The sequence below is a fragment of the Diplotaxodon limnothrissa genome, linkage group LG5, assembly GCF_057381915.1.
Source record: "Diplotaxodon limnothrissa isolate DT_005_m linkage group LG5, D_limnothrissa_male_GT1.1, whole genome shotgun sequence".
NCBI lineage: Eukaryota > Metazoa > Chordata > Actinopteri > Cichliformes > Cichlidae > Diplotaxodon > Diplotaxodon limnothrissa.
The window spans coordinates 25,398,585-25,410,585 of record NC_140600.1 but is presented as its reverse complement, the minus strand read 5'-3'; the positions used below and the strand labels follow the sequence as shown (position 1 = coordinate 25,410,585).

The 12,001-nt window shown below is 40.1% G+C and overlaps 3 protein-coding genes across 3 annotated transcripts; 1 reads left to right on the top strand and 2 right to left on the bottom strand.

Moving 5' to 3' along the window:
- The first annotated feature begins 343 nt into the window (after window positions 1-343).
- Window positions 344-4,576, top strand: LOC146632421 (rho guanine nucleotide exchange factor 19). The gene is made up of 12 exons (XM_085354365.1): window positions 344-474; window positions 760-930; window positions 1,010-1,074; window positions 1,176-1,450; window positions 2,805-2,965; window positions 3,054-3,206; window positions 3,289-3,418; window positions 3,497-3,571; window positions 3,810-3,902; window positions 3,990-4,138; window positions 4,283-4,447; window positions 4,531-4,576. Exons 1-12 carry the CDS (start codon window positions 344-346, stop codon window positions 4,574-4,576), a joined length of 1,614 nt encoding a protein of 537 aa, XP_085210491.1.
- Window positions 4,577-6,513: 1,937 nt separating this feature from the next.
- cplane2 (ciliogenesis and planar polarity effector 2) lies at window positions 6,514-9,000 on the bottom strand. Its single transcript, XM_085354364.1, has 5 exons — window positions 8,744-9,000; window positions 7,511-7,663; window positions 7,228-7,352; window positions 6,992-7,131; window positions 6,514-6,791 (listed from the first exon to the last, which is right to left on the bottom strand). Exons 1-5 carry the CDS (start codon window positions 8,853-8,855, stop codon window positions 6,572-6,574), a joined length of 750 nt encoding a protein of 249 aa, XP_085210490.1. The 5' UTR covers window positions 8,856-9,000; the 3' UTR covers window positions 6,514-6,571.
- Window positions 9,001-9,514: 514 nt separating this feature from the next.
- Window positions 9,515-10,131, bottom strand: LOC146632419 (heat shock protein beta-7-like). The gene is made up of 2 exons (XM_085353510.1): window positions 9,985-10,131; window positions 9,515-9,649 (listed from the first exon to the last, which is right to left on the bottom strand). Exons 1-2 carry the CDS (start codon window positions 10,129-10,131, stop codon window positions 9,515-9,517), a joined length of 282 nt encoding a protein of 93 aa, XP_085209636.1.
- Window positions 10,132-12,001: the final 1,870 nt, after the last annotated feature.

Below are 12,001 nucleotides of genomic sequence, written 5' to 3'. Positions count from 1 at the left end.
TTTGAGATAATAACCTCAAACTTTGACTTACAGCTGTGTTGTTTTTTTGTTTTGTTTTGTTTTTAATTGTGGCAGAAACAAGCCTCCATAGTTGTAAAACCCTGAAGGAGCATGTAAAGAAACACACCTGCTTCTAGTTTGTTTTTTGATTGCTGCTAAACGCTCAGACTGCAGGTAACTCAAACTGTGTAGTCTGATTGGCTGTGGGACACAGGAAGGATCCACCCAAATCCACTTTGGAAAGGGTATAGTAAAAGATCAGTTCCAGACTACAGCTGACACCCACAGTGAGAAAAACCATTACAAACATACACTAGTTTAGAAGTCATCTACTGAGTAATTAATGTCTCAGTCACCAACCACAGAGGGGGGAGAGATGCTCTGTCAGGGCTTTTCTCTGGAAAACAGCAGGGCAGAGCACACTGGAGGCCTTGATAGAGGCAGCGGGTCTTTAAACAAGCCTGAGAATTGCAGGTAAGGACCTCAGCCCCTGAAAGATGCCAATGGTTTTTAAAAAACTTATAAACTGCTTCATTATGACTAAATGCATCTCAATTTCAAATGCAGTAAATGCAAATGTAGTGAAGTATTGAGTCATAATGAGTTTCCTGTTCAAATTTTTAAAGTTTTCATCATTTTAAGTCAAATTGATGCAATGGGGGAACTGGCCCCACATATGAGATTTTCTTTAATCTAAAATGAGTACAAAACAGGTGAGCCTTTTTATCCAGAACTATAAAATCTTTTATCCTGTCACAGTTTTCCCTTAGACATATCTCCAGCTCTCAGATTGGTGGCTTTAAGGCGCACATGGGATTTGAAAAAAAATCATTTGGCAGCGCACAAATTGAAAATCTTCTTGCCACCTGGACTTCAGGAAGATAACTCAAGCTCGTCCGCACAATGTGATCCGGATAAAAGCAAAGAAGGGTAAGATGAGGTGGGGATCTCTTAACTTTGGCAAAAATATTTTATAGCTAACTGCATGTGGCCTTCTTAATAAATCCAGAGAAGAGAATGTGATTGGGGAGGAATTGCAGAGTGAACGATTCCAGTCGAAGTACATTCATATTTGTAAGTTTAACCTTCTTCTTAAGGTATCATCATCATCACATTTAAATTTTAAAGCGTAATTTTTGTAAAGCTGCTTTTGTCTTTCTCATTCTGCTCTGCAGTCCCACTGTATCAGGATTACTGTCTGCAGACAATGAAAGATGATCTCCACAGACTCAAAGACGGTCTGTTGTCTGAACTGATAACTCCCAAGTATCTGCAAAGCCTGCAGACACCGATGACTCGTGCTGAAAGCCCTCAGCGAAGCGCTCGTCATGCAACTCCTCGATCTCAGCCTATTAGGGTGACTCCAAGTACACTCTGGCAAGACCTGGATGAGGTGAAGGCATCTGGTCTACTCAGCAGCTTGACAGCCAGAGAGATTCGCCTTCAAGAGGTGTGCAAAAATGTAAAAAACAAAAAGCTGTTTCATGTATTAGAGATGATGCATGCAATTTAACTAAACTGGAAGGCACATTATAATCACACTCATGAAGCAGAGCACAAGTGTTCATATTGCTCTTAGGATCTTTAATGAAGTTAAATATGCCTGCATCAAGTTTGTTCGATCGCAACATTTCAGTCTTTACCTGTATAGCGTATGTTTGACTGCAAATGTAGAGTCCTGTAAAAAAGTAATTAAGTAATTCCATTTGGGAAATCGTGAATTGTGTTCACCACCCTTTTTTGTGGAAACCTTAATTCAGTTTCACTAGCCACATCTTAGTCTATCACTGCCAGACCTGATGAATCAAGAAATTACTTAAAAACTGATTTATAGTGAAATAAGATGAAAGATGTCAAAAAGCAGCATGTCAGGCCACAAACTAAAAAAACCGACATCTGGAATGGATTACAAAGCCACTTCTAAGGGCTTTGGGACTCCAGCAAATCACAGAGTGAGCCAATATCCATATATGGTAAAAACTTGGAGCAGTGGTGAACCTACCAGAAGTGGTCAACCTTCCAAAATTACTCCGAGCGCTTCAACTCCTCTAAGAGGCCACAAAAGAACCCATAACATCTAAAGAACTGCAGGTTTCAATTGTCTCCTTAAAGGTCAGTGTTCATGATTCAGCATTAAGAAAGACTGGGCAAAAATGACATCCATGAAAGAATTCCAAGGCAAAACAAAAACACTGCGGACCCCCAAGAAAACACAAAGGCTCATCTCACATTTGCCAAAAACATTTTGATCCTGAACTGAACTGAACTTTTTAATTCAGGTATCTTCTGGAATAATTCCAAAATCTTCATGAATTCTAAAGACTTCCAGAAAATCCTGAAGGAGAATGTCCAGCCATCAGTTCATGTCCAGAAAGAAAGAAGCATCAAATAAAGGTTTGAATCGGCGTAGTCAAAGTCTGGGTTTAAATCAGATTGAGATGCTTTGCAGTGACCTTAAACAGGCCGCTCAAACTGGAAAACCAGAGTGAGCTCAATTAATCCACAGCAATGGTTAAGAACTATTACCAGGAAATTAAAATAAGGGGAACTGCAAAAAGAAGTCCTTTTATAGGTATATTTTGGATTTTTAGGTAATTCCTTTCAGTTCATTTGAGTGCTTAAAAAATATTGTGCTGACATCAGGATTTAATTGTATGGCAACAGGAGCTGCTCTTCCAGGTTTTTATGGAATTTGTTGACATGGTTGGTATTTTGAAACACTATTACCTTTGTTGGAGATAAAGCAGTCTAAATTTTGTTTGATTGCCAATAACCCCCCACCACCTCCTTTTCTTCCTCTAAAGACCATGTTCGAGCTCATCGGCTCAGAAGCATCTTACCTAAGGAGCCTCGGCGTGGCCGTAAATCACTTTTATAAGTCGCAGGAACTCAAGCAGACTCTGTCTCAAACAGAACATCACATTTTGTTTTCCAAAATTCAACACGTGATGGTGGCCAGTGAAAAGTGAGAGCTCCACACGTAGCACCTTGTTGTATATATGGGCAGGTTGTCCTGATGTTTTAACTTAGTTGGGCTCCTGGTGTCTTTTTAGGTTTCTTACGGATTTGGAAAGCCGACTGGGAGAGAACGTGTTGATCCCTCAGGTTGGCGACGTCGTCCTCCAGCACTGCAAACATTTCCAGACTCTCTATGTGCCGTATGTGACGAATATGATGTACCAAGAAGCCCTTATCAACGAAAAGCTGTAAGTGTACTCTGTATTTCAGAATACAAATACATTCTCAACACCTTGCGATGCAAACTCTGTTAAATGTTCCCTTTTCAAGGCAGCACAACAGAATTTTTCTGTATACCCTGAAGAAACTCGAGAGTGACCCGGTGTGTCAAAGAAAGACCCTCAAGTCCTTCCTCGTCCTTCCCTTCCAGAGAATTACTCGCATCAAGCTTCTGCTGGAGGTAAACGTCTGATGAGATTTGAACTGTTAAACAGATTTTTGCTCCATTAGCTAAGGTTTCTGTTTTCTTTCATTTCAGAGCATCCTGAAACTGTCTGAGCCGGACTCTGACTCAGTTTCAAACCTTAAAAAAGCAATAGACGCCATTCATGAGGTAATGCTTTTCAGATCTGTACACTCATGCCAAGACAGGTGAGAGAAAAAGATTCACTTTCCATTTTCTGCTACTTTATACTTGATCTTGTTTAAAAAAAAATAAAAATGTTATGCTTGCCAATCTGAATGCAATTTTTACTTGCAACAGAATTTCTGCACTTCAGTATTGACAGCTTTTTTTTATTTAAGTGAAAAATCTGCCTAATTCTTCTACAACTGCACTACTCTGACCCCAGATAGTGACAGAGTGTGACAAGGGGGTCCGAAAAATGAAACAGATTGAGGAGCTGGTCTGCCTCGAAATGCTGCTGGATTTCGGAAAAGTTAAGGTGATGACACAAATGTTTTTAATAGACTACAAAGTGGTCTTCTTTAACCTGCAGCAGTAACAGAGTGCGTCTTCTTCATCCATCCAGTCAGTTCCCATGGTCACAAGCAAGCGTTTCCTGGTGCACCACGGAGCCCTGAAACAGCTGACCAAGGAGAGCGCTTATAACTTAAGAATGTCATTCGTTGGCGTCTACCTCCACCTCTTCAATGACCTTTTGATCGTCTCTATGAAAAAGTATTTGACTAGCAATCCTAGCAATCAAACTTTTTAGTCTCTGTACAGTCCAAGCTGCTGCAAGTCAACAAAAAATAGGATCTTTATGATCCACATTGTAAATGTGCTTCTAATCTTACTTTTTCCCCCCCTCATCCCTTTCAGAGATGAGCGCTTTAAAGTAATGGACCATGCTCAATTCCCAGAACACGTGAGCGTTCAGCCTGTGAAGACTGAAGTCCTGGGTCTGCCCTCATACTCCTTCCTGCTACATCTCTCTAAAACTCAAACAGGACATCCGACTGCAATGATAATTGCTACAGACACAAGGCAAGAGTTAATAAAATCTGTAAGTCCTTACATCCACTGTTGGAGTCCCCCTCACCATCTGATGGCCTTCTTTTAAATTACAGGTCGGAGAAAGAGGCATGGATGAAGGCGCTGTCATCGAGACACTGACCTTTTAACAGCTTTAAACTTTAAAGACGAAACTTGGCTCCATGTAACTAACAACTGAAACAATGTTAACTTGTTCACTTTTTAAGGTTCATCAGTGGTTCAGTCTACGCTTTGCACTGTTCTTGGTGAAGATGCACTCGGTGCGCTTTGTTCAAACGTCCACTAACCTCACGATGAGCTAGATCATCGCTACAGACGTTTTTTGTTGTTTCTGACTGACTTTAAAATACCAATTAATTTTTAAGTAGTGTACAGTTTACTTTAATTGATAATAAAATGATTTCTAATTCACTTTCCGGAGTACAAGTGTATAACATGACAATCGGACAAAATATTTAATATGCTCACCATGCCATAGTGGCATTTTACAGGGAGTGCAGAATTATTAGGCAAGTTGTATTTTTGAGGAATAATGTTATTATTGAACAACAACCATGTTCTCAATGAACCCAAAAAACTCATTAATATCAAAGCTGAATGTTTTTGGAAGTAGTTTTTAGTTTTAGCTATTTTAGGGGGATATCTGTGTGTGCAGGTGACTATTACTGTGCATAATTATTAGGCAACTTAACAAAAAACAAATATACCCATTTCAATTATTTATTTTTACCAGTGAAACCAATATAACATCTCCACATTCACAAATATACATTTCTGACATTCAAAAACAAAAACAAATCAGATCTCACATTTGATGATGGACCACAGGTTCTCAATGGGGTTCAGATCAGATGAACAAGGAGGCCATGTCATTAGTTTTTCTTCTTTTATACCCTTTCTTGCCAGCCACGCTGTGGAGTACTTGGACGTGTGTGATGGAGCATTGTCCTGCATGAAAATCATGTTTTTCTTGAAGGATGCAGACTTCTTCCTGTACCACTGCTTGAAGGTGTCTTCCAGAAACTGGCAGTAGGACTGGGAGTTGAGCTTGACTCCATCCTCAACCCGAAAAGGCCCCACAAGCTCATCTTTGATGATACCAGCCCAAACCAGTACTCCACCTCCACCTTGCTGGCGTCTGAGTCAGACTGGAGCTCTCTGCCCTTTACCAATCCAGCCACGGGCCCATCCATCTGGCCCATCAAGACTCACTCTCATTTCATCAGTCCATAAAACCTTAGAAAAACCAGTCTTGAGATATTTCTTGGCCCAGTCTTGACGTTTCAGCTTGTGTGTCTTGTTCAGTGGTGGTCGTCTTTCAGCCTTTCTTACCTTGGCCATGTCTCTGAGTATTGCACACCTTGTGCTTTTGGGCACTCCAGTGATGTTGCAGCTCTGAAATATGGCCAAACTGGTGGCAAGTGGCATCTTGGCAGCTGCACGCTTGACTTTTCTCAGTTCATGGGCAGTTATTTTGCGCCTTGGTTTTTCCACACGCTTCTTGCGACCCTGTTGACTATTTTGAATGAAACGCTTGATTGTTCGATGATCACGCTTCAGAAGCTTTGCAATTTTGAGACTGCTGCATCCCTCTGCAAGATATCTCACTATTTTTGACTTTTCTGAGCCTGTCAAGTCCTCCTTTTGACCCATTTTGCCAAAGGAAAGGACATTGCCTAATAATTATGCACACCTGATATAGGGTGTTGATGTCATTAGACCACACCCCTTCTCATTACAGAGATGCACATCACCTAATATGTTTAATTGGTAGTAGGCTTTCGAGCCTATACAGCTTGGAGTAAGACAACATGCATGAAGAGGATGATGTGGACAAAATACTCATTTGCCTAATAATTCTGCACTCCCTGTATATCCTGTCACCAAAAGATGTTTTGAGGTGATATTAATAATCCAAAACTTTCTTTTCAGTTTTTTTTAGTATTGGACTTTATTTTTTATTAAGTATTACTGGTTTTTTTTGGGGGGGGGGGGGTTTAGAATACATAATTTGGAGCCAAGTAATGTAGTATCATCATCTCAACATGAGCCCCATTCAGAGGTGAGCACCCTCATCTCTGGTTCAGTCCAGGCTGTTTAAAACAACGTTCATTTTTAAAGCAGAGTCACTGTCTCCTGTGAATGGTGGCTGGCTGAGCCAGCTGTAACGCAGTCCTGATGCCACAGGTTTTCTGCAAGGCAGTTGAGGAGCGAGGCTACGTCGCCCAGCCCGTCTGTGACCTCCCCGCCTGTACGCAGTACCGGGATACCCCATGTCTCCTGGAAGTCCCTTATATCTCTCTCTGCCACATCACAGTGCATGAAAAGGTCGAATCTGAAGGAAACATTAATTAAGGATATGTTTATGTAAAGAGTGTGTTTGTGCCACAGACTCATCTTAGTTTTTTTGGGGGGGTTTTGGCACTTCAAAGTTGTGCCTCCTGGTCTTGTAGAACCACAGATGATCCCATAGAAAAGTGGATGATTACTTCTGATTGGCATTTCCAACTATTTGTAAGGAAGATAAAAGGATACTTGGTGCCAACCACAATTTTCACAACACGCCTGACAGATGGCTCGGACCATTTGGCGAGCTGATTTGGCAGATCATCAAATGATGTCCTGTCTGTGAAGGAGAATAGTAAGAGGACCGCATCCACTTGCTCCTTGCAGGACTGGAAGAGAGAAAGGAGATCAGACAAAACACAGAAATCTGTTTGTTTTCCACATCTAGAATAATTGTTTTAGTCTTTGCTTTATCTCATTCATACTGGAAGCAAATGGTCAAATCTGCGTAAGGCGTTCTCTCCACAGTCCCACAGCTGAAAACGGAAGAAAAGCACTCTGCTGCTTTCTTTTAGCTTCACTGGCCAATACACCACTGTTGTCTCAATGCCTTAAGCAACAAAAGATGACAAAGAATATTAGTGACATTGTCAGCCTCTTAACTTTTTGAAACTTTGTAAACTACTTTTTTTTAAAAAGGCTCACACTTAGTTCTACGTAATCTAGCTAAAAATCTGTGTTTTTACACCAGCAGTTTGAATGGCTTACCTGTGGTTTCATGGTGCATGCTGGGAATATTCATGCCTGCAAGACGTGCAGCAATAGCAGTTTTCCCAACTCCGCTCTTACCAGAGATGAAGATCTTATAATGAACTGTGTCCACAGCTACATGTGGAGGCATCACTGGAGACTCCAAAAGGCCTGAAAAACACATTTTAAAAGGACCACTGAAAGAAATTGCACACCTGAGTCAGGATAATAGAATATGATATAGGGTTAATAGAATTTGTCTTTAAAAGCACCCCATTAACATCCAGTGAGTGACCGTGGAGGAAAGTCCAGCACTTTTGGTCATCTCTGGACATCAAGAAGAACTTTCAAACCAAACCAAAGGGTGGAGCATGTCCCCGACTACTTGTGCTACGTGTGGCCAGATTTTGGCATTTCTATCACAAGTGACCCCAGGAAGAATGGCAATGCTGCAGCTAATGGAGATCTTAGTAAACTAAACTAAAGATGCCACTATGGCATCATTCTCTCCCTTGTTTATCTCCTTGCGTGTCATAAATCCATGATTTAAAATGCTGCCATGTCTTCTCAGCACACCCCAAGTGTATCTTGTAATCTGCAAACATCATAATCCACAGAGACTCCGTCTGTCCATCACAACTGCAAACAGGAAGGGGCCCAGAGACTTTCCCTGATGTGATCCCAGTCCCACCTTAAGGCTTGTGGCTGTCTCTATCCTCATAGGTACCCATACTGTCCATGGTTCATATTTCACTCTGTCACACTGGTGCCTATGTATGAATAAAACCGCCAATTTGCCGCAGCTGATTGTTCACCGAGAAATGGTGCAGCTAAAAATATAGTCCCCAATATGTTTTAATCCAATATTTTACAGCCTCGTGGGTTGCTTTAATCTATTTATAAATTATTCTGGGTTTTTATCCTCCACAAACAACAACAAATGGGGAGTTTGTACTTCATAAAAACCCTTATGTTGAGGTTTGAAATAAATGCACATTTATTCGCTAGCTACTTTTATAGCTGATTTCCAGTGAAACACAGATACTGCCTACAAACGTTTTTGCATTTGTCTGATGAGTGGCTGCACTTCAAGTAGTCTCAGTCGCAATAAATCAGCTGCAAGAAGAATTTGCGGTATTTCTGAATACTTATACTTTTTTTTCTTTACATATGAGTGCGTAAGGTCCCCTGGGGGAGAAAAAAAGACAAAACTGTTGTAATTTGGAAACATATCTATTTAGCTGACATTACCAAAGTTTCTCCGTCTCTTCTTGTGGAGGATTTTGCTGAAATACTCTTTACTGTCTTTATATCGATGCCAGTCTGCGACTACGACTGATCCTGGGGGAGGAACCTTTGCCATGTCGGTTACAAAGCTACAGCATCACACAGAGCTCGGGTTTGTCGCTTAAAAAGGCCAAAAGTCGGTTCCCGTCTGGGCCAGAGGATATTTTTTTAAACGTTGTCTTGTTACAGACTTGAACTGCAGTAATAAAACATTTAAAGCATCCACATCAATCACAAAAACCCCTAAATATAAATTATAACAACCGCTGTCCGCAAAATGTAAAAACTTCCGTAAACTAAAGCGTCCCTTGACAACCTATGTCGTCACTTCCCTCAAATTGTGGTGTTGCCTTCAGGTTTACCCGTAAATACTCTTTACTACTTTTATTTGCTTTATTCCGTTGTAGATGAAATAATTCAACGTAGTTTTTTGTTGGATATTTTACAGTTGATATTTTTTAATATGATAAAGGTTACTTACTCTTATTTGCATTTATTTCAACAACTATATGTTTCAGTATATTTCCTTCCCATTTGAAAATAAATGTTACATTCTAAAAAAAACTTTCCCCCAGTCCTTCCCCCGGACACTTGAGGTCGCTAAACTCCATCGAACTCTATTTGTAAGTCACTTAATGTTGAGGTTACAGCAGGCAAAATACAACGGAGCAAAGAAGACAGTTCAAATAAAATGAGGCTTGATGTGTTTTAATTGAAATGCACAGAAATTATACACTAACACACTCTGTGAGCCCTGACAGTCAGGAGCCCACCGCTCGCCATGGACATGCTCAAAGATATGGGGTCCACATCAGATGGCAGTTTGCACTGGTGGGAAAAAGTATTTGTGACTGTTCCATCTTCACCCAGCTGCACGGCAAAAACAGGTTATGAGAACAGAACAAAGCAGAAAGTTAAACCATCAATGAAACCATCAAGCCATCAAATTCAAAGAAAACACCATAGAGACAGCAAAAGATATAAATCCAAATTTCAGGTCCTGAATCAAAAGTGTATTGTTTCACAACAAAAGAAGACAAATAGTTCTAAAATTTAACACACAATCAAACAACTAAAGCCAATGCATTGCTTTAATTTCATTTAAATAAATGAATAATATAACTTAATAATATAACTCAGGCCATCAGTTAAGTTACTGTCACAGATAACATCTGATTTTACACCAGCCTGACTGCAGGGCTCACCTTCTCTGCATGCACCTCTATTAGGTTGTTGGAGGATGTAATGATGACATCCTCTGGAGAAAATTCACTCACATCAAGAGTGAACTGAAAAATGTCTCCAGTGATCTGCACCTTTCCTGTAGGCTGTAAATGATCTGAAATAGTCATTTGTATAATAGAGATTTTAAAATAAAATCCACAACATTTTGATACATATTGATTTAGTTTTTTCTTTAGCTAATATGTTCCCTGCAGTGCTATAAATATATATATATATATATATATATATATATATATATATATATATATATATATATATATTAAAGTATATCTGTGTCTGTTTTTGTCCAGCTGACCTGTAAATTTGTGTTCTCTGGTGCTGTGCTGATTTAGCAATCCTGAATCCTCAGATAAATTTCTCCCATTTTTCTCCATAGTAAATTCTCCTTTGTCTGTCTTAAAACCTTTACCATCATGCACTGAGTCTTTTATAGGCTACTGGGAAATTGTGTGTACCACCGGGTGTGGCTGTGGCTTGGTCCCTTAATGATCCAGCTGGACTGGAACATGACACCGATTGTAGATATTTAATGTGTCAGAACTGTTGTTGAACTGTTGTCAAGGGGGTCTGACATTTTTAGCCGCACCCATGACTGGGGTCCATGTGAGTCTTTGTGTCTATGTGTGAGAAAGGGGTGCGGAGATGTTTCTGTGTGAAGCAATATACTATAATTATAATAATTATCATTGTGTGAGCTGCCAGTCTTAACTTTAAGCCACAAAGGTCACGTTATCTTTCATAATTTATCATTTAACTGTGCTCATTTTAAGGATGTGTAAGGGGGATTTGACACAAAAGACCCAGTGTCAATGAGTTTCCAGTTAAACTGAGCAGAGGGGTGATTAATCACAGCTGTGGGTATGAAGGAGCACACTCATGAGTAAGTGTGACATTTTGGCCCACCTTGCCAAAGTAACGAAGCCTTATCAATTCCATCTGCATGACAAACACGGCAAAACAAGCTCTGTGAGGCTGTACCGGCGAATGAAAAGCAAAACACACTGATAAAAGCTGGTTTGATCATCAACTAATTTATGGGTTCATATCATGTTGGGTCCATGTTGGGATGTTACCCTGTGTAAAGCCTTTTAGAGGGGCATGTGCATTTGCTAAAGTAAGTAAGGCCACTGAGCCTTAGGCCTTTAGATAGGCCTAAGAGCCTGGTCTGAATATGTGTGCCTGTGCACCGCTCTGCTCTGAAATAATTAAGAACTAGGACAACTCAACCTGTCCCCAACACTATTTAATAAGACATTGTAATTTGTAAGCCACTATCTTTTACTTTTCTTGGTTTTTTAGTATGATTTCCATAATATAGTGAAGAAATTATGGTGTTGGATTGTTAAAGCACTGCAAAAACTGAATAAATCAAATCACTTTTATTGTCACATCACATGTGCAGGTACACTGGTACAGTACATGTGAGTGAAATTCTTGTGTGCGGGTCCATCACACCATGCCCTCAGTTTTTGTGTAGCACACTTGTGTGACATGCTATTACTGAGTGTAGTCTAGAAACAGAGCAACTATTAGCTGCAATGCATAATGATGATGCTTTTGCCTTTTGAAAAGGAGACTGAAGGTTTGATTCACACTCTTTGTTGCAGCGCTAATGGAATAAGACAAATATGAACAAGTATGAAGTATCTTCTTTTGGCTGCTCCCTTTAAGGGTCATCACAGCAGCTCATCTGCCTGCATGTCAGAGCCACCATCCAACTTCAAACCCTACATCGTAGCAGGCCTTAAATATGAAGTGTGTTTAATGTAAGCACATCTGTAGCAGTGAATACATCTTAGATTGAACAGACAGCAGATTAGGATAGATTTTGATTGAGCTTCAGGTTTCCAGAAACAGATGATCACAACACGTGGAGATTGGGATAGTATGGAAAGATCATTGCAATGGAGACAACGCTCAAGTTCAAAGAAAATTTCTGCATACTTTGCATAGAGAGGCACTATTATATGGACGACA